Here is a 25811-nt window from a genome sequence, read left to right as displayed (position 1 = left end):
AAGCCTGCTTTCAGCTTTGCTTCTCTACTTTCGCCTGCAGTCTGTGGGTTTTGCAGGTTCACCTACAGCTTGGGGATATAAAAACTGTTTTGTCACAGACGGTGGAGGTGTCAGGCACTTGGAGGAAACAGTTCATCAGCTTAGAGACAGGACGGCAAGGGGAAGCTGTGATGTAGATGCAGCAGTGGCTGGAGCAGGGCTGGGGCAGGGCCATGTGGTGTTCTCTAGCAGCAATGGTCAGTGGCAACCAGAAGCAGGGAGGTGGGGCTGGAGGATGCACCCGGGTCGAGGAGCTGTACAGCAGGTGCTGTAGAGAGGAGAGCAAGGTGAAGACACTGAGGGTGATTGACAGAGAGCTCTGAAGTCCAGGGCACAGTCCCTGATGGGGAGGGAAGGGAATGCCGCTGGGAAGGCCCAGCTAATGGAAAGAAAATGGACACGTTGAAGACCCGTAGGTCAAAACGGATCTGGAGATCTGGTGGAGTGAGGGTGTGAGAAGACTGGACAAAGAGGGAGTGGCGTGAGCCATGGAGCCACTGGAAGCACTGATGTTGGAACCCAGGGGCCTGCACTCCGGCTGCTGCTGCAACTCTTTACCACCGCCGCAGCCCACAGTCACCTGCTGCTGCTGCTGTCATAAGAGTCACCAGCAGCAGGAAAAAATGGCTTCTTCCAGTTGGCAAAACAGTCTGGAGGATGTAGTTTTCAGGCTTCCAGCCCCTTCCATATAGAGGAGGGCGCTGCAGCCCAGGGGCAGTACCAGCTTCTTAACTGCTATGTAAAACCCCCTTCTTCCTTTTGTTCCTCCAGTTCCTTCCAACACCCTTTGACCCAATTTCCTGCAACAGATCCTTCTGTCTCAGAATTTTCTATATTTGCATTGCTCTGTCCAACACGTGCATACACTATGACTAAGGGCAAATCCAGGTATTTGAGGACCTGAGGCTTATTCAATGGGGGAAAGTAATTCTCTTTAAGAAAAGGAATACAGGGACTTCCCTGGTGGTCCAGTTGTTAAGAATCCACCTTCCAATGCAGGTGACGTGGGTTCGAGCCCTGGTCAGGGAACTAAGATCCCACATGCCACGGGGCAGCTAAGCCCGTGCATCACAGCTACTGAGCCTGCGAGCCCACGCGCCACAACTAGAGAGAAGCCCGTGTGCCGCAACGAAAGATCCCACGTGCCGCAACTAGGACCTGACACAGCCAAAAATAAATAAATAAATATTAAAAAAAAAAAAAGAATATCACCAATTTGCAAACCCCTAAAAAAAAAAGAAAGAAAAAGAATACAACATTATGAATGAAAAATGAGCTTATTAGCTTTATGGTAAATTCACTGTACATCCCCAACATACCCTAGGTAAACTTGCACATGTGTACCAAGAGACATGGTTGAGTATGTTCACAAGGGTCTTCATTGTAATAGAAAAAGCTGTAACTAACCCGTCACTATTGATAGGAAAATGGATAAATACATGAAGAGCTAATATTTTACATTAAAATGATACCGATTCTCCTCAAACTCGATCTAAAGATTCAATACAATATGGATCAAATTACAGCAAGGTTAAACGAAACATGCTACTTCTAAAAGTGATCTGGGGAATTTCCTGGCGGTCCAGTGGTTAGGACTCTGAGCTTCCACTGCCAGCGTTCCTGGTTCGATCCCTGATTGGGGAACTAAGATCCTTGCAAGCTGCACAGCCAAAACTAAATGAAATGAAATGAAGAAAAATAGGTGATCTGTGTCCCTTACTTCACCACAAACACAAAAATCAATTAAAGATGGATTAAAGGCTTAAATGTGAAAAGAAAAACTTCACAACTTTTAGAGAAAATCTTCTATATCCTTATGACCTTTGGGGTAAGGAACACTTTCTTAAAGAGCTCATACAATAAAAGACAATTTTGCTAAATTTTGGGTCATCAAAAGATAATCCACAGACTTCCATTTCCATCCAAGTTAGAGTAAAAAAGACTAGATTTACCTTCTTGCTTAAAACAACGACCCCCCCACCAAAAAGATGAAATATGCAAATATATGAAACAACAACTTTAAAGACATTGGACATCAGGTAACAAAGGACAGTGATCCATGGGAAAAGGGAAAATAACAAGATGAGCCCTCTGATTGTCCAAGCCCACTGCCTTGAGTTTCCACACAGGGAGGAGGAACTGAGGTGTAATTATCCCGGAGCTGAAAAGATGGAGCGGAGGGTCTGGAGAGACCAAGGCTGCCAGAGTTCATAGACATCAGAAGAGTACCAGAGAGGAGAGAGTTTCACAGGGAGAGAACCTAGAGATCTGCAGAGGGTCATCCTTCAGTATTCAGCATGTGAGGAAACTACCAGGGCTGGGGAAAGAAGCATCAAAAAGAATAAGAGGACTGCACAAACTAGGAATAGAAGGGAACTTCCTCAATCCAAACAAGGGCATCAATGATAAACCCACAATTGGCATCAAACTCAGTGGTGAAAGATTGGATGCTTTTCCACTAAGAGCAGGAACAAAACAAGGATGTCTGCCCTCGCCACTCCTATTCCACATTGAATTGGAAGCTCTACTTAGGGCAATTTGGCAATAAAATAAATATGAGGCATGCAGATTGGAAAGAAAGAAGTAAAATTATCTCTATTTGCAGATGACAAGATCTTATATGTAGACAATCCTAAGGAATCTACTAAAAAACTACCAGAACATATAAGTTCAGCAAGGTTTCAGAATACAAGATGAATATACACAATAAACTGTATTTTTATACACTTGCAAGGAACAACCTGAAAAATAAAATTAAGAAAAAGTTTCTATTTGCAATTGCATAAAAAAGAATAAAATACGTAGGAATAAATTAAACAAAAGTGCAAACCTTATACTCTGAAATCTGCAACACATTGTTGAAGGAAATGAAAGAAGATCTAAATAAATGTAAAAATATCCAATGTTCATGAATTGAAAAACTTAACATTGTTAAGATGGAAGTACTCTTCACATTCATCTACAGATTCAGTATAATCTCTATCAGAATCCCAGGTGACAGGGATTCTTACCTCACATCATATACAAAAATTAACTCAAAATGGATCAATGACTTAACTGTAAGAGCTAAAACTACAGAATTCTTAGAAGACAACATAAGGGCAAATCTTTATGACCTTGGATTTGGCAATGGATTCTTAGAAATGACACCAAAAGCACAAGCAAACAAACAAAACAGTAAATAAATTGGACTTCGTCAAAACTATTGGGTTGGCCAAAAAGTTACTTCCGTTTTTAAGTAAAAATAAAAGACATTTTTCATTTTCACCGAGAACTTTATTGAACAACGTTTTGTTCCACTACCTTCTGCCATTTTCCAGGCAACTTCATAATTCATCTTCCCAAAACTTTTTATCTTTTTAAGCAAAGGACTGTTCCAGGTGCCTTTTACAGTCTTCCAGGGAATTAAAATTTTTTCTATTAAGAGAATTTTGTAAAGACAGAAATAAATGGAAACCCAAAGGTGCAATGTCTGGTGAATACGGCAGATGAATCAGAACTTCCCTGCCAAGCTGTAACAGTTTTTGCCTGGTCATCAGAGAAACATGCGGTCTTGTGTTATCCTGATGGAAGATTATGCGTTTTCTGTTGACTAATTCCGGATGCTTTTCATCGAGTGCGGCTTTCAGTTGGTCTAACTGGGAGCAGTGCTTGTTGGAATTAATCGTTTGGTTTTCTGGAAGGAGCTCATAATAGAGGACTCCCTTCCATCCCACCACATACACAGCATCACCTTCTTTGGATAAAGACCGACCTTTGGTGTACTTGGTGGTGGTTCATTTTGCTTGCCCCACGATCTCTTCCATTCCACACGATTGTACAGTATCCACTTTTCATCACCCATCACAATTTGTTTTAAAAATGGAACGTTTTTATTACCTTTAAGCAGAGAATCACATGTGGAAATACGGTCAAGAAGGTTTTTTTCACTTGACTTATGTGGAACCAAAACATCAAAGTGATGAACATAACCAAGCTGGTGCACATGATTTTCAGCGCTTGACTTGGACATATTGAGTATGTCGGCTACCTCCCACTTGGCGTAATGTTTGCGTGTGTGTGTGTGTGTGTGTGTGTGTGTGTGTGTGTGTGTGTGTGTGATACGCAGGCCTCTCACTGTTGTGGCCTCTCCCGTTGCGGAGCACAGGCTGCGGACACGCAGGCTCAGCGGCCATGGCTCACGGGCCCAGCCGCTCCGCGGCATGTGGGATCCTCCCGGAGGGGGGCACGAACCCGTGCCCCCTGCACCGGCAGGCGGACTCTCAACCACTGCACCACCAGGGAAGCCCGCACGCGGTTTTGTTTTAAACGGTGTGAGTACAGTTTCCCTGTGGAAATTGACTGCTTGAAGGTCCGCCCTGTCTTGAATTCTTTTGGTTACCTCCCCGAGGATCTTTCTTGGGGGCAGGTGTCATTTACAGCCCTGCAGGCTTTGTGAATATTAAGTGCCCATAAGCAGCGGGGTTAAAGTTGTTGTTATGGGAAACCGCCACAAGGCAGCAGCATTTCCTCCTGCCCAACTCTGGTTACTAAGGTACGGGGGCGTTAGGGCTAGTCCTGTTCCTGGGTTGTGAATTAGAGTGGAATGTGCCAGAAGAAACACCCAAGAACTTGTGTTCCTTTTCTCATTCCCCCTTACCCTCCCACCCCCTCCCCAGACAAATCCCAACCTCTGTCAAACCGCTATGCTGAGGGTGCTGTCGTATATAGGTGGGGCGCCTCTAAAGAAAGAGGCTGCACGTGGGAACCCCACCACCAGGAGACGTGCAGACCGGGTGACATTTCAAAGTTCTTCCAGCCCAGAGGTCCATCATTCTTTGGGTGCACTAGGCTTGGTTGAGGTGTAGGAGGGCCCACCAGAATCCAGAGACTGTGGTCCATCCAGAGGGGACCTGTCACTACAAGTCCAACGGGGGCTGCTTTGCTACCACATCCTTCCCAGCTCCCTCAGCCCCAGGACAGTCCAGCCTTTTGACCCAAGTCTGTTCAAGCTTTAGGGATGTGACACCAGCCCCAGTCACCGAGCTCTGATTGGAATAGAATAGGCATTTCTTTCTTTTTTTTTAAATAATTTTTATTTTCTGTTGACATATAGTTTATTTACAATTGTCATGTTGTTGTAGGTCTATGGCAATGTGATTCAGTTGTATTTATTCATGTATCTGTTATTTTTCGGATTCTCTTTTTACGTAGGTTATTACTGAGTGTTGAGTAGAGCTCCCTCTGGTGTACAGTAGGTCATCTTTGCTTATCTGTTTTGTATGTATTAGTGTGTATATTAATCCTAACCTCCTTATTTAATCCTCTCACTGCGCTTTTTCCGTTTGGTAACCCTAAGTTTTTCTCCTTGTGTGATTCTGCTTCTGTTTTATAAATTAGTTCATTTGCATCAATTTTTCACTTCTACCTATAAGTGATATCATATGATATTTTTCTTTTTCTGATTTTACTTTGTATGGTCATCTCTATGTTTGTCTATGTTCCTACCAATGGCATTATTTCATTCTTTTTATGGCTGAGCAATAGGATTAAATTCTATGGTTCGCCATGTTAATATGTCTTAGTATATATAGGGTGGTCTAACTCACGTGTGGCTATATTATTGGTATGAAGCGGCACTCATTTTCTGGGAAAGGGGATATTTCGGTTTTGTCTTAGACAATGTTCATGTTCTGTGGTCAACATTATGATGGAGTTGTGTAGTTTTGTCTTTATCCATCACAATGAGGCTGATGTTGTTGTTTTGTGAAACTGTTCACACTCGACAGGAAAACATGGAGACCTAACTTTGAGTGTCAGGGCAGCCCCTGGATGCCCCTGCCTGCTTTCCTCTTTCTCACATAGCAGTAATCATGAAACATCCACTCTTGGCTGGAGGATCTAAGTGATTTTGACACATAGAGACAGGAGCCTCCACTTCCAACCTAGATGCAGAGCTTCAGATAAGTGACTACATTCCACATCTTTTTTTAAAAAATAAATTTATTTATTTATATTTTATTTTTGGCTGCGTTGGGTCTTCGTTGCCATGCACGGGCTTCTCATTGCAGTGGTTTCTCTTGTTGCGGAGCACGGGCTCTAGGCGCACGGGCTTCAGTAGTTGTGGCTCGCAGGCCCTAAATCGCAGGCTCAGTAGTTGTGGTGCACGGGCTCAGTTGCTCCGAGGCATGTGGGACCTTCCTGGACCAGGGCTCGAACCCGTGTCCCCTGCATTGGAAGGCGGATTCTCAACCACTGCGCCACCAGGGAAGCCCCACATCTACCTTAATCTTCTCATTTCCATGGAAACCCTGGACTACTTTGCAGTACAGGCCACATTTTGACTTTTTCTTTAGACAGCTGTGCTCTGATGCGAACCCATCAAAACACTGCTTCATTTAAATTTCCCCTGAACCCAGATCCTCACACAACTTTCTCCTGTGCTTGTTGATAGGCCCGTGGGCTCCACTTGTTTGCTATCTCCCTCACTGTAATGATCAAATAAACTTGACTTCTTCGAATTACACGTTTATCCCTGGGGATGTGAGGTTGATTGGGCTAGAAGAAAACTATACATGGTGTACTAGATATAAATGGTATGGAAAAAAAATAAAAGCGGGGGAAAGGATAAGAGGTGCTGGGGAAGGGGCTGTTGCGATTTAAATAGGATGCTTACGAAACTCCTCGGTGATAAAGTGACATCTGAGCAAAGATCTGAAAGAAGTGGGGGATTTTTTGAACGGTTGAGTATCTAGGAAAAGAGCAGTAGAGGAAGGGGAAACAGTGCAAAAGCCCCGAGGAGGAGCTTGCACAGCGTGTTTCAACCACACTTAGTCAGTGACCCTACGTTGACAACCTCTTTAATTCCGAAACCTACCCCCACTCCATCGTTACTCCCTTATCCTGCTTTTTCATTTTTCCACAGAACGTTTCAATTGTTCCACAGAACAATTCCGTGTTCATTATGTTTGTTTTCTGCTCTGCGCGAGGGAGGGCATCTTCGCCAGTCTGGGTCGCCGATGCAGCTCGAGCTTCTAGCAGTGTTGGGCACGCTGCAGGAGCTCGACAGGCCGTACTGTCCGGAGGCCCCGGGCCGGGGAGAGAGAGCGGTCAAGGTAAGGAGGAAGAAACGGGTCTCCTGGGGCCTCGGTGGGGGGAAGCCCCTGCTGGGGACCCGCAGGTAAGGAGCCACACCTCCCAGCGCCCCGGTCCCCCGGCCGGAAGCGCATCCCCGCGCGTGCGCCGGGTGCGGCCCGGGTCAAGGCGCCCGCCCGATTGGCTGCGGCCGGCGCCTAGAAGCGGCGTTGCGCATGCGCGCTCCTTCCGCGCGGTTTTGTGGCATGGGTTTTGATCTTCAGCTTCCGCTGTCTCCGCGGCAGCCCCATCTTCCCGTCTAGGGTGCTCGTTCCCGTTGCTCGGAATGTTCCCGGAACTCAATAACCTTCTCAACACCACGCCTGACCAGGCGGAGCAGGTAAGAGATTGCACGGTCGGGAAGGGGGCGCGTCCTGGGAGCGTGGCGGAAGACCGTACGGGAAGCGCACGCGGACCCGTGAGAAATAACGCGACGTCCGGGGACCCCGGGGCGCCTGGGAGTTGTAGTCCAAAGAGGGCCCGCCCGGGGCTGGCCTGGACATTTGGGCTTGTGGGAGGTGGGCATCTGGCGCCTTCTCAAAGGTCGTGCGTGCCCTTGAAAGTCCATAGGAAGCATGTCCAACGTTTGGATTGGCTTAAGTTCGCAGACGTGTACTGGGCGAGCCCTTTGCGTGTTCAGTGTGGTGGGAGTTACGGCGCCCCAAAAGAGGCTGCCTGAGAGGAGAGGAGAGGAGAGTTCGACTCTCCACCCATCACGTGGGACCAGCTTCTTAACCACCCTGAACCTCCCTCTGGCTCGGGAGCGCTCGGCAGGTCGCAGTGAATGCTGCTGCTCCTCTTTCTCCTCGTGTTCTCGAATAGTGCTTTTTGAAGCTGCCCTCAGCCAACGTTGGATTGTAGGAGTCCACCTTTGGCACCACAGGCTCGCTACTCTTGTTTTCTTCTCCCTCCTTCTCACACTCTAGGGCATTTCGAAAATTTCCACGCTTTCGCCCAAGGGTTACCTCCCCTAGGAATATACCTGACTTATTTCATAGCTGTTGTCTTTCTGATGAAATGGTAAGCTCTTCCAGAAGGACAAGGCACCAAGTGTGTAAAGCCTTTTTATGACTCCCTAATGCCTGGCAAATAGTATTCAGTGGATACTTGTGCATCTTAATTGCCCAGCAGTTCTTCTCTGCCCAAGCCTCCAGATGGCGCTGGTTACCTTGCCAGTTACTACTAGCACCTCCAAAGTCCAAGCCCAGGGCCGCAGGGAATGGAGGATAGAAGTGGGCGCCAGGAAATGACAGACGGCGCTAGGGTTAACCCTCAAGTTCTGCTAGTGTGATCTTTCATAGTTTATAAGTGAAAAAAATCACAACAGCACAGAGACGACCTTCCCTGTCACTGAGAAGGAACTAGGGGTGGCTGGAGCAGGGCAGCCAGGCCCTGCAGAGACCATTGTTAGAGGTCTTTCCAGGGCTCTCCACGATCAGAGCTCTGCCTGAAGCAGTTTCCAGGGCCTTTGGGAGGAGGACTTTGATACTGGAAGCCTCTGTCAACAACTACTTCTTCACTCTCCCTTACTTAGGGGACAGAATTGGAAGCAGGATTAGAAATAGGGAGGAAGCTGGATCAGATGACTTTTTAGAAGACCCCTTAAAATCTTGGCAGTCAGTGATTTTTGTTGGATTCCATGATAAAAGCTTCCTTTGTTCAGGATTTAATTCTCTCCAAGACTGTTGAGGAAGAGAAGGGTTTCTGTTCTTTATTGCCTTGGGAATTATGAGGTTGAGATATGCTTGCCCATAATGAGTGACTTAATACCAATCATTTTAATTATTGGTTTTTCCATAATTTTGACTTATTTTCTTCTTTTTGTGGTTAAATACACACACACACACACACACACACACACACACACACACACACACACACGCAGAGTCTCCAGGTGTAGAAATTTAGGGGTGGATACAACCGACTAGATTTTGACACTCAGCTGACCTCTTTCCTGGGAGTCTAATTCATCTTTTTGTGTTCTTCTTAACTTTTAGGGGAAACTGACTCTACTCTGTGATGCCAAGACAGATGGCAGTTTCCTTGTGCACCACTTTCTCTCCTTCTATCTCAAAGGTATGGACTGTAGAAAAAGAAAACCCAAGGCAAAAAAAAAAAAAAGGCTGATTCAGGAAGCAATAGGAATCGTATTAACTAGCCAGGCCTTTGGTGTTCAGGCAGCCAGATGTCTGTTTATCAGGTAACTGATTACTGGACCATCTGGTTCCATCTCCTACTCTGCCAGAGAGTGGCATGTGCTCCCTGTATCCAGTCCCGCCTTCCACTTCTCCACGTCCTGCATAGGCACTGCCTCCCTGAGGTCCTTGTGTGGTCTTCTCATTTAGTTGCTCCTTGGTCCTTGTCTATTTTGAAGTCTCTAGGCACTTGACCCATTAACACTTTGCCCTGGCAGTAGATGCTTCCTAAAGAACACAGGGAAGAAAACAGCATGGCCACTGCAATTCACACACAGAAATTGATTAGAAGAAGAAAACAGCCAAATGAAAAAAAGACTTATTGATTCTCCTTGAGTCCCCCTGAGCCAGGCCAGGAAACACGGTAGACCTTTGGCACTCTTAACTGTAATAATTTACAGCTTTGAAAGTTATCTTCCTTTCCAGATGATGTTATTGTCAGCTTATAAAGACCAAGAGAATCTACAGATAAATTATTAGAATTAATTATGTTCATAAGGTAGCTAGAGCTTCTTTGTGCTCCCCTTGTCTCCTCTTGGGTATAAGACTAGTTTAAAAAATCCATTGTATTTCTGTACACCAACAAGCAATTAGAAAAATATAATTTTTTAAAAACCACTATTTATTTTCAGTGGAACAAATTAAGATTCCTAGTAATACCTCTCACAGAGGAAGTACATCTCAGAATCAATGAAATAAGGTATAATTATTAAATACGAAAAAAAGTACATCTTAGAATCAAATTGGGTATGTCAGGTTGCAAGGCCTCGGTTCTCTAGATCTGCCTCACTGCTTTTGTTTCCAGAGGTATGACGTATACGAGACTGATTGTAAGTAGAGACTTTATTAAAAATCAGTTTATTTTATTTTATTTTCCAGCTAATTGTAAAGTCTGCTTTGTGGCACTCATCCAGTCCTTCAGTCACTACAATATCGTGGGACAGAAGCTGGTAAATATTTTAGAACTCCATGATGGGATCCCTGAGTCAGTGTGTGTGCCAGGCATGTGTGAGTGTGCTGGGCTTCCCTGTTTGGGTTGTGGAGGCTGGGCTTCCCTGTTTGGGTTGTGGAGAATTTAGCAAGGGAGGGACTAAGGAAATCATGGAATCCTGAACCCCTTCTCTGAAGGGCTAAGGCAGCATCTCTACGTGTTTTGTTAATTTATAAAGTTTGTAGAACCAGATCTGGGTGTGTTTTTTTAAAATATTTATTTATTTATTTGGTTGCACTGGGTCTTAGTTTCGGCAGGCGGGCTCTTTAGTTGCGGCATGTGAACTCTTAGTTGTGGCAAGCATGTGGGATCTAGTTCCCTGACCAGGGATCGAACCCCGGGCCCCCTGCATTGGGAGCACGGAGTTTTATCCACTGCCCCACGAGGCAAGTCCCAGATCTGTTGTTAATTAATCAAACCCTTCTTTGTTGAGTCTGGACCAGTTAAGGTTTTCTCCTTCTCGGTGTTAGCTTTAATCTTGTTCCTAGTGAGTGAGAGAGATCACAGCTTGGTCTGCTGCCAAGTTGAGTGCCTCCCACTGTGTCTCCCTAAGTCTAGGGCTTAGGACCCAAATGTGGGGAGAGGCAGGCGCTTTTATCATGTGCCCCTTACCTCATCTTGGTTTGCCCCTCATCTCATTAGATGCAGCCAAGCAAGAATAAGATGGCCCAGAGGCTGATGAACCTCCTGGCCTGGCTTGGCCCATTACTTGTGACCTGTGACCTGGTGAATTTACTGGGTTGTTATTGTAGTGTGTTATTTTGTTTTTTTGTTTTTTTAAAGTCCTGCTAGGATTTTTTTTTTAATTTAATTTATTTTTTGGCTGCGTTGGGTTTTTGTTGCTGTGCGCGGCTTTCTCTAGTTGCGGTGAGCAAGTGCTACTCTTCGTTGCAGTGCGCGGGCTTCTCATTGCGGTGGCTTCTTTTTGTTGCAGAGCATGGGCTCTAGGTGCACGGGTTTCAGTAGTTGTGGCACGCAGGCTCAGTAGTTGTGGTGCACGGGCTTAGTTGCTCTGCGGCACGTGGGATCTTCCCAGACCAGGGCTCGAACCTGTGTCCCCTGCATTGGCAGGCAGATTCTTAACCACTGCACCACCAGGAAAGTCCCTTGTAGTGTGTTTTTGCTGTTTGTTTTGATTAGGTCAGCCTCAGAGAGGGAGAGAACCAGGCCACCCATCAGCAGTGATCTTTGAAGTGCCCGTCATACTATTGGGCCACATCACTGCCTCTTCTCTGATGGGGAGAAAACAATGAGAGAGTGAGAGAAGGGTAAGCTCTTTCTCATCCTTTGCAGGGAAGGGAGAAGTTCCTGTGTCAGAGGTCAGATCATGAGCTCAGGGAGCACTGTCATGTCACGAACATGTATTGCATTCCAGGTCTGTGAGGCATGTCTGTGGCCCTAACATCAGTTTTTATAGATGAGAAAGTTGTGTATTCTCATATCCACTTTGGCTGCTTTTTCTGTTACCTTGGAATCATCAACACGGTAGGAATGACATGCACAGCACTGGGTGTGCAAAGTACTAGAGGGTGAGCTTCGATCCTCTTGGTGTATTATTGTTCTTACATCAGGCGAATGGTAATGAGTGAGAGCAAAGGTGATGATCAGGAATCCTTCTCTCTGCCAGGGTGGCTACTGTTGCTAATGGTGTTACATATAGTGACCTCTGGTGTATGAACGAGTGATTGAGGCCTGGTCTAGGGGCATGAGGAGTCTGAGGAGCTCCATGTTACCTGTTTCTGCACAGACAGAACGGGGGGTTGCACATTTAGATGGTGTCACCATCTCTGGGTGTTTGTTGAAATGCACATTCTTGGGCCCTGCCCCCAAGGCTTCTGGTTCTGGAGATCTGGAGTGGGGCTCAGGGGTCTGCATTTTAATCAGGTATCTCAAGAGATTCTTAATTGCGTGTTTCATGAAGACCTATATTTAAGAAGTGCTGGTCTAGAGCAGGGGTTGACCAACCACAGCCTGCACCCCCTGTTTTTTTGTTTTTTTTTGGTTTTTTTTTTTTGTGGTACGTGGGCCTCTCACTGTTTTGGCCTCTCCTGTTGCGGAGCACAGGCCCCGGACACGCAGGCTCAGCGGCCATGGCTCACGGGCCCAGCCGCTCCGCGGCATGTGGGATCCTCCCAGACCGGGGCACGAACCCGTGTCCCCTGCATCGGCAGGCGGACTCTCAACCACCGCGCCACCAGGGAAGCCCCCCTGTTTTTTGTAGATAAAGTTTTATCAGAACACAGCCAGCCCCATTTGTTCGTAAATGGTCTATGGCTGCTCTTGCTCTACGGTAGCAGAGTTGAGTAGTTGCGGCAGAGAATGTCATCCTGCCACCGTCTTTACTGTTATTATTTACTTACTGTATTTTTTTTTTAATATTTGAATTTTATTATTTTTTTTTATACAGCAGGTTCTTATTAGTTATCTTTTTTTTTTTTTTTTAAGCGGTACACGGGCCTCTCACTGTTGTGGCCTCTCCCATTGAGGAGCACAGGCTCCGGACGCGCAGGCTCAGCGGCCATGGCTCACGGGCCCGGCCGCTCTGCGGCATGTGGGATCCTCCCGGACCGGGGCACGAACCCGTGTCCCCTGCATCGGCAGGTGGACTCCCAACCACTGCGCCACCAGGGAAGCCCAAGTTATCTATTTTATACATATTAGTGTATACATGTCAATCCCAATCTTCCAATTCATCCCACCACCACCCCCCCACTTACTGTTTTTAAAATTTTGTAACTACGTGCCCTTAAAAAAGAAACTTTATATTACTATTATAAATTAAAAACCAGTACTGGCTAATCATAAAAATAAATATATAAGCAAAAGAAAGTAAATTTTTAAAAAAATGTGACAGGTAAATGTAAATGCACATCTGAAAGCAGAACGGGGATTGTGTGTTGGGAACACCCAGGGGATGCAAGACATGGGCTCCTCCGGAGGGTGGACAGGCACACGTCTGCAGGGTTCAGAACGTGTCTGGAGCCCTCTCGTGAGCTGGAGTCTAGCCTCTCTGATGGGTCCCGCGCAAGGTGCAGGAACTCACTCGCCTCTCCGTCGGGTGTAGGGTGTCAGCCTGACCACAGCGCGGGAATGCGGGCAGCTCGTGTTCCTCGAGGGTCTCAAGTCTGCAGTGGACGTCTTCTTTCGGCCTCAGGAGGAGCCACACCCCCTGCAGTTCCTCAGGTCAGTCAGCCCACGACCCAGCCCAGAGCACGCCTGGCAGGTAGGCCCAGCCCAGGGTTGCTGTGTGATTCCTTCTCCTCAGTGTATGGGAGGGCAGAGCTGGCTTCAGGAGTCAGATACCTCCCTGGTGTCACAGCATTATCAGAAGGTCCTTGGCTCTGACCGTGGGCCAGAGGGTGTGTGGCTGTCCCTGAAGCGATAGAAAGCCTTATTTGCTGGACATGTGGCAGAACAGTGTGCTTTGCTGGTTTTTCCAACCCTGGCTCAGAGCCCTAGCACACACCTCTGTTCTGTTCTTGGCTTGATACGGGGTCAGCAAACTACGGGACATGGGCCAGCTACCTGGTTTGGTAAATAAAGTTTTGTTGGAATAGCCACACTTGTTTGTTCGCGTATTGTCCCTGGCTGTCTGGCACTACAGCATCAGAGGTGAGAGTCGAGACAGGGACCGTATGACCCACAAGCCTAAAGTATTTACTGCTGGCCCTTTAAGAAAAAGTTTGTTGCCTGCAGGTTGGTGTTCCTGCTTCTTGTCTTTCATGAGCATCAGTCCCAGATGTAGCAGATGCCTCACCTGGCTGCTGCGCTTCCTCCACCCCAGGGAGTCTGTACGGGACCTCTCCCCGCTCTGCTCTCCCTCAGACTCAGCCTTCCATAGTGGCCGGGCTCAGTGTGGAGTCAGAAGGCCACGTGTCCTGACTCTGTGTGTGTGGCCTGGGGCACAGCCCTTCGCATCTCTGAACCCGGGTGTCTTTGTCTGAATGCGTGGGCCTGGTTTACACCTGAGCCCAGGTTGTAGGGCACTGTTGTCCCTGCTGTCAGTGGGGCTCAGCCCTGGAGTGTGGGGCAGTGGGGCTAGTGCCTGGGCCCCGGGCCCCGAGCTATTGCTGGGAGACAACTGCTGTAGTCACTGGGGAGATGGAGGTAGCAGGGCCATGTGTGTCAGAAACAGGTTGGACCTGGTACGCACACGAGCACACCGGTAGCCCTTAGACTGCTGCCCTAACCCCCAGGACACCTGCACCGTTGCTTAACTTTCATACCCAATTGTGACCTCCCGGGAAGGCCTCTCCTGCCCAGTCTCAATGAGTCTTTCAGATGCCTTATGCTCTTGGATTGAGAGACTGTATGAGCCTCGGGGGCTGTTTATTTCTGTGTCCGCCAGTTTTTAGCACAGTGCTTTGTACCTAGTAGGCCTCAGGGAATATTTGAACTGAAGTAAATGTACTCACGTGTGCATGCGTGCCTTTTCTTTCCAGCCAGATCGTGAGCCCCTTGGTGCCAAGGACTGGAATCCAGTTCCTTCCCTCCCCCTAACCCTTTCCTGCGGTGCTGCGCAGTCTCATAAACACTTGTAGAGCACGTGAGCTCTCTGGTAACTTTTGCCCTGTGTCCCAGGGAGGCCAACTCTGGGAATCTGCAGCCACTGTATGAGTTTGTACAGGAGGCCCTGAAGCCCATGGACAGTGGGGAGGCCGCCTGGAGGTGCCCGGTGCTGCTGGTGGACGACCTCAGTGTGCTGCTAAGCCTGGGCGTGGGGGCAGTGGCGGTGCTGGACTTCATCCACTACTGCAGAGCCACCGTGTGCCGGGAATGGAAGGTAATCACGAGCCTGCTCCCTGTGCTCCTGCCTGTGACCCGTACGGGCCGACAGGCCCAGGCCTCACTTGCGTGCAGTGATCTTTTCTGTTTAATTACTGGGGCTTTGGCTTTACCCTGGCAGGCCCAGGAACCTTTCAGTCAACGCACCTTGCTCTCCACTACCTGCCATTGATGAAAAATAAGGCCCTGAAAACTAAAAGGGTGCCCGGCACTGTCTTTAACGGGGCTGGTCATTTGCGGTACTGAGGCTGTCCCCGCTCTGCCACGTGCTGTCATATCGCTCTGAGTGTGTTTCGAAGGTTGGCTGAGATAATGGGTGTAAAACTGCTTTAAAAATTGTGAGGTGGAAAAAAAAAAATTGTGAGGTGAAGGGACCTCCCTGGCGGTCCAGTGGTTAGGGATAGGATGTAACCTTCATTGTCAAGTGGTGAGGCAAAAAGAGAAATTCTGCCATACTAGAGATTTTAACAAAATAGGAACAGCTGTGGTGCCCATCTCCCAGGACCCAGACTTCAGGAGTTAAGTGAGGGGAAGCTTGTAGCACAGCAGCTCAGCGTGTGGCCCACAGGGCCAGGCTGGGTGCAGAGCAGTGGGGAGGGGGTAAATGGGTTGGCCAGGGGTGTGTGGATCCAGCAGTGCATGTTGCTCACCTCCTGCCTGTAAGGTCCTGCCTGGAAGCTGGGGTCAGGGGACCTTCTGAGGCCGTCCTGGCTACAGTCACAGGGCCAGGTGCCAGGGTGATGGGGAGAGAAGGGAAGGAGGAGGAAATGTATGGGGCTTGGAGGACACAGTTCACTGGGGCTTGTGGAGAGAGTGAAGCAGTCAGAGTCAGCTGCTGCAGCTCAGCCTGCTCTGTGGCCCACTACCAACCTCTTTTTGTAAAAATACTTCTTTTAGTTGAAAAAGTAAAACTTGGGAATAGTTCAGTAAAGAAAAAAAGAAGATATAAACAGTATAAAGGCTATTTTAGCCAAAAGTAACTGTCTCTTTTCCTCCGTTGTATATCCTTCCAGAGAGTCTATGCAGTCACGAACACATTTGTATGTACACTTGTTTCCCTGCATTTTTCTTCACATTATTGGTAACCTACCATTCGCACGGTTTGGTACTTCTTTTCCTTTACTAACACACAGTACGTTTTGCTCTCCATTGCCCCAAAACAGAACACACAGATCTGCTTTATTCTTTTTAACAATTGGACACTATTCCTCGCTTGTGGATGAATTGAGCTGGAAGTACAGGTTGGATGTGCTGGTGAGACTATCCAGCAGATGATTGCAGTTATGGTCCTGGAGTCCAGGCACGGGTGCTTCCCACAAAGTGGATGCTACAGCTGGGAGGCTGATCTGTGAGAGGGATGCAGGGCAGTGGAGGCTCTGAGAGCCCAGCACACCCTGGTCCTGGCGTCCCTTCCCATCGGTCTCCATCATGGTCTCTGTTGCAGGGAAATGTAGTGGCCCTTGTGCATGACAGTGGAGATGCCGAGGACGAGGAGAATGACATCCTGCTGAATGGCCTTGGTCACCAGAGCCACCTGATACTGCGGGCTGAAGGCCTGGCCACCGGCTTCTGCAAGGACGTGCATGGGCAGGTGCGCAGGGACTGGGGCTCACTGGGAGCTGCTCGCTTCCCGAGTCTAGGCTGCCCGTGAGATAGTGTCCGGCTGTGGGGTGGTCTGGTTGGGTCTTGCCCTCAGGTGGAAGGGAAGCCTCAGAAGTGTGTGAATGCAGGTCAGAGTCCGCCCCAGGTGGTGCTTGGCCCTGTGCACCAAGGCAGGTTTTCCATGGTAGTCCATTTGCAGCCAAAGGGGAGCTCCTGAAGAGAAGATGGCTGTTTACAGGGGAAGGCCGTAAACAGCGGAATTCCTCTGCAGGACCACAGCAGGCTTTGTATATTCAGGCCAACACCGTTCCTTTTAAAATAGAGACTTGGGACTTCCCTGGTGGCGCAGTGGTTAAGAATCTGCCTGCCAATGCAGGGGACATGGGTTTGAGCCCTGGTCCGGGAAGATCCCACAGGCCGCAGAGCAACTAAGCCCGTGTGCCACAACTACTGAGCCTGCGCTCTATAGAGCCCACGAGCCACAACTACTGAGCCCATGTGCCAGAACTACTGAAGCCTGGGCACCTAGAGCCTGTGCTCTGCAATAAGAGAAGCCACCTCAATGAGAAGCCCATGCACCACAACTAGAGTAGCCCTGCTCGCTGCAACTAGAGAAAGCCTGCGTGCAACAATGAAGACCCAACGCAGCCAAAAAAAATTTTTTTTAATAAAAATATAATAAAATAGAGACTTGGGGAGGCCATTCCCCTGGCTGGCGTTGCCGCCCCCACTGCTGCCTCTGCCTGGGATGTTTGGAGTACTTAGGTGGAAGCTGAGTCCTGCCCTGGGAGGGAGGTCAGGTTCTCCCCATGCCCAGGGGCTGCCGTGGTTCTCTGCCTTCTGAAACTTCTCTTTTGGGATCACCCCAAAGCCTTTACCACCTCTTCCAGGTTAACTTCATGTTGACCACTTTTGACCCTTTAAGGGTGGGTGGGCGTTTTGGCCCAGAGTCGTTCAGAGTCGGGTGTCGAAAACAAAGCACAGGCCCAGAGATGCTGTGCTGGTGGTGCGCCCCAGGCATAGCCTGAGGAGAAGCTTCTGCCGGCAGCTTATGGCTCTGAAGCCAGTCAGCCCCCCAGAGCTTTCTAGTCACTAGAGACAAATGTCCAGTCTTCCTGAGCCTCGGAATTGAGTGTACACATTCTGTTGTGTTGATTTTCAAAATTCATCTAGCCAAAAAGTACAAAACCGTGCACACAGAAAAGACCAAAGGGAAATGCACAAAAATATTTTAATGGTTCCTCTCTGGATGGTTTTTTTTCTACATTTTACTTTTCTTTGTCTCTCATGTTTTCTGTAATGAGCAAATATTACTATTGTAATGGAGGGGAAACATTTATTTTTAGGTGTCTGGTAATAAGCTTTGTTTTGGAAGTCGGTCCCATTACTGCATGGTGCATGACCTCAATTGAAGGTCACCGATGAGGCAGGAAGGGTTCACAATGGAGCAGGTATTTGGGGATGCCTTTTCTCTTTCACTCTTCTCTTTGTCACTTAGCTGAGGATCCTGTGGAGGAGACCATCAGAGCCCACAGCCCAGCGAGATCGGAGCCTCACTTACCAGTACAAGATACAGGACAAGAATGTGTCCTTTTTTGCCAAAGGAATGTCTCCTGCTGTTCTGTGACCTGATTTAGGGGCAGCTGAAGCTACCTTGGACTATTTTTAGTTGTGAAAGATAAAGCAACTGAGCAGAAATGGATCTTTACACCTTTGTTGTGGACTGGCAGTTCCACTGTGACCCAGGGATGGTGGAATGGTGCTGTGATGGTTTGCCTTTGTTCCCCTGGGCCCTGTTTAGAAAACACATGAAGAAGCTGCAGCCCTGCCTCAGCTGAGATGCTGCATGTTGAACTGGGTGAAATGGGTCCTCTGGAGCCTTCCTCGTAAACACGCTTTAGCCCCTACTGCCCATTTTTGGTTGTGGTGCCTTTCAGAGCCAGGATGGGTGTGGAGGCAGTCCTGGATGGCAGGTGTCCGAAGTGACAACCAGGATATTCGTGGCCGGCACAAAGTGAGTTCCCACCTCATGGCTTCCTGTGGATTGTCTCATTTAATTTTCACCTTCATCCTGAAAAAGTATTTTCTTCTTCAGTCCAGTCAGGAAATAGGCTTCGAGAGGTTTGGAAGCACGCTCAAAGCTGTAGAGCCTAAAAAAAAAAAAAAAAAGCTGTAGAGCCTGCCGCTAGTAACGGAGGCCTGACTGAAGTCCCCGCTTGCTGACTGACCCTCATGGAAACCAGAGGCAGGCTCCTGCCCAGTTCACAAGTTGGCTCTCCTTGTTTCTGTTGTAGCTGAGCACCTGGCCCATATGCTAAGGAGACCAAGCCATCGCGGGCCCGGCACCCTGGCCTTGGCCACACAAGGCCCCATGTAGGGCACAGGTGTGCATGGCCTTGGTGAGGGGGGGAAGGAATGTTCTTGCTGCCAGGTAGGCTAGGACCTTGGGGAAGAGCCAGTGCCTCCCTCACCTGTGAAGACTGAAGGCGGTGAGCTCTTCCCCAGCATCCTGTAGATGCCACTTGCCACACTCAGCCCTTCAGTCAAGGTCACCTCTGAGTATTCTCTTAGAATGGGTACATTTTATTGTATGTACATTATACCACAAAGACTCTGATTTTAAAAATAAATAAAATGGGAAAATAACACTGCTTTGCAGGGACTAAGGAAGTTTCATATCCATTGTTTAATTTTAACTTTTTTAAAACATTTTTTAGTCTTTGCAAAAGGGAACAATTTATCACCCCGCTCCTCAAGTCATACTAACTATTGTGTTAGTTTTCCCATTGAAACAGTAGCTGCTTTTCTTCTCAAAATACTGCAGACTTGATAGAATATTTTAAAATTGAGTGTAACTTAAAAGAAAGTAGTCACGAAAGAATCCAGTGATTCTTTTATTAATACGTTGGTATTTATACAGCTTCCCATGAGCTGCAGTTCTGAATGGGTAAGGCGCCACAAAACATTTTTTGCATGATATGCTATTATATTTCTTCACTTGATTTATAAATGTTTTCATTAAATTTTTAATGTTTAATGGCTACTTGGCATTTTTTGGTGTCATTATATTCTAATTTGCTGAGGTATTCTCTGGGCATGTCGGGTTCTGATTTTTATAATTATAAATTATGCTGTTATGAATTTTACATCTATACCTGTTTGGGGATGGGGGTAAGTATTTGTTTCTTTAGAACATTCATTCATTCAACAAATACTGAGCACCTTCTGAGGGTATGACAGTGACAAAATAGGTCCCTGCCCTTGAAGAGCTGATGTTCTAGTAGAGGAGACAGAGACAGTCAACAGAATTGAGAATTAAGAGACAAAGAGTTAGACCATGATAAGTGCTCTAAATAAAGCAGGGAGGAGGCCTACAACGGTGAGGAATGATAACATTTTTAGAGCCTACTCCCTGAAGTGGAATTTCTGAATGAAAGCATGGACTGACCCTCCCATATCATCAAGTTGTTCTTCAGGATGATGGCGCCAGTTATCAGTGCTCTATAAGTTTCTTCCACCAACATTGAGTTAATGACTAGGATATGATTTTCTCTGTTTTCCCATATGTATAGAGTCCATTCCTCACCCTTAATTATTTATCAGTTAAAATCTGGTGTCAACCTTATTTTTTATTCTTTGAAATATTCTGTTTTATTTTATTTTTTTTCTTTTTTTTTAATTACTTTTTGGCTGTGTTGGGTCTTCGTTGCTGCACGGAGGCTTTCCCTAGTTGCGACGAGCGGGGGCTACTCTTCGCTGTGGTACGTGGGCTTCTCATTGTGGTGGCTTCTCTTTGTTACGGAGCATGGTCTCTAGGCACGTGGGCTTCAGTAGTTGCGGCACACAGGCTCAGTAGTTGTGGCTCTTGGGCTCTAGAGCGCAGGCTCAGTAGTTATGGCGCACGGGCTTAGTTGCTCCGCGGCATGTGGGATCTTCTCGGACCAGGGCTTGAACCCATGTCCCCTCCATTGGCAGGCGGATTCTTAACCACTGCACCACCAGGGAAGTCCCTACATGTGTCTTTTTGAATTATGGTATTCTCTGGGTATATGCCCAGTAGTGGGATTGCTGGGTCATATGGTAATTCTATTTTTAGTCTTTTAAGGAACCTCCATACTGTTCTCCATAGTGGCTATATCAACTTACATTTCCACCAACAGTGCAAGAGGGTTCCCTTTTCTCCATACTCTCTCCAGCATTTGTTGTTTGTAGATTTTCTGATGATGCCCATTCTAACTGGTGTGAAGTGATACCTCATTATAGTTTTTATTTGCATTTCTCTAATAATTAGTGATGTTGAGCAGCTTTCCATGTGCTTCTTGGCCACCTGTATGTCTTCTTTGGAGAAATGTCTATTTAGGTATTCTGCCCATTTTTGGATTGGATTTTTTTTTTTTAATATTGAGCTGCATAAGCTGTTTATATATTTTGGAGATTAATCCTTTGTCCATTGATTCGTTTGCAATATTTTCTCCCATTCTCAATGTTGTCTTTTCAACTTGTGGTTTCCTTTGCTGTGCAAAAGCTTTTAAGCTTCATTAGGTCCCATTTGCTTACTTTTATCTTTATTTCCATTACTCTAGGACGTGGATCAAAAAAAATCTTGCTGTGATTTATGTCAAAGAGTGTTCTTCCTATGTTTTCCTCTAAGAGTTTTATAGTGTCTGGTCTTACATTTAGGTCTCTAATCCATTTTGAATTTGTTATGGTGTTAGGGAGTGTTCTAATTTCATTCTTTTACATGTAGCTGTTCAGTTTTCCTAGCACCAGTTATTGAAGAGGCTGTTTTTTTCTCCATTGTATATCCTTACCTCCTTTGTCATAGATTAGTTGACCATAGGTGCGTGGGTTTATCTCTGGGCTTTCTATCGTGTTCCATTGACCTATATTTCTGTTTTTGTGTCAGTACCATACTGTCTTGATTACTGTAGCTTTCTAGTATAGTGTGAAGTCAGGGAGTCTGATTCCTCCAGGTCCGTTTTTTTCCATCCAGATTGCTTTGGCTATCTGGGGTCTTTTGTGTCTCCATACAAATTTTAAGATTTTTGTTCTAGTTCTGTAAAAAATGCCACTGGTAATTTGATAGGGATTGCATTGAATCTGCAATTGCTTTGGGTAGTAAAGTCATTTTCACAATATTGATTCTTCCAATCCAAGAACATGGTATATCTCTCCATCAGTTGGTATCATCTTTTTTTTTTTTTTTGGTGCCGGGTACATGGGCCTCTCACTGTTGTGGCCTCTCCCATCGTGGAGCACAGGCTCCGGACGCACAGGCTTAGCGGCCATGGCTCACGGGCCCAGCTGCTCCGCGGCGTGTGGGATCTTCCCGGACCGGGGCACGAACCTGCATCCCCTGCACTGGCAGGCGGACTGTCAACCACTGCGCCACCAGGGAAGCCCAGTTTGTATCATCTTTGATTTCTTTTATCAGTGTCTTATAGTTTTCTGAGTACAGGTCTTTTAACTCCTTAGGTAGGTTTATTCCTAGGTATTTTATTCTTTTTGTGCAATGGTGAATAGGATTGTTTCCTTAATTTCTCTTTCTGATCTTTTGTTGTTAGTGTATAGGGACGCAAGAGATTTCTGTGCATTAATTTTGTATCCTGCAACTTTACCGAATTCATTGATTAGCTCTAGTAGTTTTCTGGTGACATCTTTAGGATTCTGTATGTACAGTATCATGTCATCTGCAAGCAGTGACAGTTTTAGTTCTTCTTTTCAAATTTGTATTCCTTCTATTTCTTTTTCTTCTCTGATTGCCATGGCTAGGACTTCCAAAATTATGTTGAATATTAGTGGCGAGAGTGACATCCTTGTCTTGTTCCTGATCTTAGAGGAAATGCTTTCAGTTTTTCACCATTGAGAATGATGTTTGCTGTGGCTTTGTCGTATATGGCCTTTATTATGTTGAAGAAGGTTCCCTCTATGCCCATTTTCTGGAGAGTTTTTATCATAAATGGGCGTTGAATTTTGTCAAAAGCTTTCTCTGCATCTATTAAGATGATCATGTGGTTTTTATTCTTCAGTTTGTTAATGTGGTGTATCATATTGATTGATTTGCGTATATTGAAGAATCCTTGCATCCCTGGGATAAATCCCACTTGATCATGGTGTATGATCCTTTTAATGTGTTGTTGGATTCTGTTTGCTAGTATTTTGTTGAGGATTTTTGCATCTATATTCATCAGTGATATTGGTCTGTAATTTTCTTTTTTTGTAGTATTTTTCTCTGGTTTTGGTATCAGGGTGATGGTGGCCTCATAGAATGAGTTTGGGAGTGTTCCTTCCTCTGCAATTTTTTGGAAGAATTTGAGAAGGATGAGTGTTAGCTCTTCTCTAAACGTTTGATAGAATTCACCTGTGAAGCCATCTGGTCCTGGACTTTTGTTTGTTGGAAGATTTTTAATCACAGTTTCCATTTCATTATTTGTGATTGTTCTGTTCATATTTTCTATTTCTTCCTGGTTCGGTCTTGGAAGGTTATGCCTTTCTAAGAATTTGTTCATTTCTTCCAGGTTGTCCATTTTATTGGCATAGAGTTGCTTGTAGTAGTCTCTTAGGATGCTTTGTATTTCTGCGGTGTCCGTTGTAACTTCTCCTTTTTCATTTCTAATTTTACTGATTTGAGTCCTCTCCCTCTTTTTCTTGGTGAGTCTGGCTAAAGGTTTATCAATTTTGTTTATCTTCTCAAACAACCAGCTTTTAGTTTTATTGATCTTTGCTATTGTTTTCTTTGTTTCTATTTCATTTATTTCTGCTCTGATCTTTATGATTTCTTTCCTTCTACTAACTTTGGGTTTTGTTTTCTCTTCTTTCTCTAATTCTTTTAGGTATAAGTTTCGGCTGTTTATTTGAGATTTCTCGTTTCTTTTTTTTTTTTTTTTTGCAGTATGCGGGCCTCTCACTGTTGTGGCCTCTCCTGTCGCGGAGCACAGGCTCCAGACGCGCAGGCTCAGCGGCCATGGCTCACGGGCCTAGCCACTCCGCGGCATGTGGGATCTTCCCGGACCGGGGCACTAACCCGTGTCCCCTGCGTTGGCAGGCAGACTCTCAACCACTGCGCCACCAGGGAAGCCCTCTCTTGTTTCTTGATGTAGGCTTGTATTGCTATAAACTTCCCTCTTAGAACTGCTTTTGCTGCATCCCATAAGTTTTGGATCGTCATGTTTTCGTTGTCATTTGTCTCTAGGTATTTTTTGATTTCTTCAGTGATCTCTTGGTTATTTAGTAACGTATTGTTTAGCCTCCATGTGTTTGTGCTTTTTATGTTTTTTTCCCTGTAATTGATTTCTAATCTCATAGCGTTGTGGTTGGAAAAGATGCTTGATATAATTTCAATTTTCTTAAATTTACCAAGGCTTGATTTGTGACCCAAGATGTGATCTATCCTGGAGAATGTTCCGTGTGCACTGGAGAAGAAAGTGTAATCTGTTGTTTTTGGATGGAATGTCCTATAAATATCAATTAAATCTATCTGGTCTATTGTGTCATTTAAAGCTTGTGTTTCCTTATTAATTTTCTGTCTGGATGGTCTGTCCATTGGTGTAGGTGAGGTGTTAAAAGTCCCCCACTATTATCGTGTTACTGTTGATTTCCTCTTTTATAGCTGTTAGCAGTTGCCTTATGTATTGAGGTGTTCCTATGTTTGGTGCATATATATTTATAATTGTTATATCTTCTTCTTGGACTGATCCCTTGATCATTATGTAGTGTGCTCCTTGTCTCTTGTAACATTCTTTATTTTAAAATCTATTTTATCTGATATGAGTATTGCTACTCCAGCTTCCTTTTGATTTCCTTTTGCATGGATATCTTTTTCCATCCCCTCACTTTCAGTCTGTATGTGTCCCTAGGTCTGAAGTGGGTGTCTTGTAGACTGCATATATATGGGTCTTGTTTTTGTATCCATTCAGCGAGCCTGTGTCTTTTGGTTGGAGCATTTAATCCATTCACGTTTAAGGTAATTATTGATATGTATGTTCCTATTACCATTTTCTTAATTGTTATGGGTTTGTTTTTGTAGGTCCTTTTCTTCTCTTTTGTTTCCCACTTAGAGAAGTTCCTTTAGCATTTGTTGTAGAGCTGGTTTGGTGGTGCTGAATTCTCTTAGCTTTTGCTTCTCTGTAAAGCTTTTGATTTCTTCGTTGAATCTGAATGGGATCCTTGCCGGGTAGAGTAATCTTGGTTGTAGGTTCTTCCCTTTCATTATTTTAAATATATCGTGCCACTCCCTCCTGGCTTGTAGAGTTTCTGCTGAGAAATGAGCTGTTAACCTTATGGGAGTTCCCTTGTATATTATTTGTTGTTATTCCCTTGTTGCTTTCAACAATTTTTCTTAGTCTTTAATTTTTGTCAGTTTGATTACTATGTGTCTCGGCGTGTTTCTCCTTGGGTTTTTATGCTGCCTAGGTCTCTCTGCGCTTCCTGGACTTGGATGCCTATTTCTTTCCCATGTTAGGGAAGTTTTCGACTGTAATCTCTTCAAATATTTTATCGGGTCCTTTCTCTCTTCTCCTTCTGGGACCCCTATAATGCGAATGTTGTTGCATTTAATGTTGTCCCAGAGGTCTCTTAGGCTGTCTTCATTTCTTTTCATTCTTTTTTCTTTATTCTGTTCCACAGCAGTGAATTCCACCATTCTGCCTTATAGGTCACTTATCCGTTCCTCTGCCTCAGTTATTCTGCTGTTGATTCCTCTGTTCAGTTATCGTATTGTTCATCTCTGTTTGTTTGGTCTTTAATTCTTCTAGGTCTTTGTTAAACATTTCTTGCATCTTCTCGATGTTTGCCTCTATTCTTTTTCCGAGGTCCTGGATCATCTTCACTATCATTATTCTGAATTCTTTTTCTGGATGGTTGCCTATCTCCACTTCATTTAGTTGTGTTTCTGGGGTTTTATCTTGTTCCTTCATCTGGTACAAAGTCCTCTGCCTTTTCATCTTGTCTGTCTCTCTGTGAATGTGGTTTTCCTTCCACAGGCTGCAGAATTGTAGTTCTTCTTGCTTCTGCTGTCTGCCCTCTGGTGGATGAGGCTATCCTAAACACTCATGTTGATGTTCATAGCAGTATTATTCATAATTGCC

General features: G+C 45.8%; 1 protein-coding gene across 1 annotated transcript; it reads left to right on the top strand.

Annotated features, from left to right (window-relative positions):
• Positions 1-7324: 7324 nt before the first annotated feature.
• On the top strand, positions 7325-18641 carry ELP6 (elongator acetyltransferase complex subunit 6). Its single transcript, XM_027096913.1, has 7 exons — positions 7325-7492; positions 9150-9228; positions 10227-10297; positions 13403-13521; positions 14920-15121; positions 16568-16714; positions 18224-18641. The coding sequence occupies exons 1-7, from the start codon at positions 7439-7441 to the stop codon at positions 18350-18352; spliced, it is 801 nt and encodes a 266-aa protein (XP_026952714.1). The 5' UTR covers positions 7325-7438; the 3' UTR covers positions 18353-18641.
• The last annotated feature ends 7170 nt before the right edge of the window (positions 18642-25811 follow it).

Source organism: Aethalodelphis obliquidens, unplaced genomic scaffold, assembly GCF_003676395.1.
Source record: "Aethalodelphis obliquidens isolate GAN/ISIS:26980383/991018 unplaced genomic scaffold, ASM367639v1 scaffold111, whole genome shotgun sequence".
NCBI lineage: Eukaryota > Metazoa > Chordata > Mammalia > Artiodactyla > Delphinidae > Aethalodelphis > Aethalodelphis obliquidens.
The sequence above is the reverse complement of the archived record's forward strand: the minus strand, read 5'-3'. Positions and strand labels throughout refer to the sequence as shown.

Coding starts and splice junctions, on each gene's coding strand:
- ELP6 (XM_027096913.1), top strand. CDS start 7,439: ATGTTCCCGGAACTCAATAACCTTCTCAACACCACGCCTGACCAGGCG. Junction 7,493..9,149: donor CGCCTGACCAGGCGGAGCAG/GTAAGAGATTGC, acceptor CTTAACTTTTAG/GGGAAACTGACTCTACTCTG. Junction 10,298..13,402: donor ATATCGTGGGACAGAAGCTG/GTAAATATTTTA, acceptor CGTCGGGTGTAG/GGTGTCAGCCTGACCACAGC.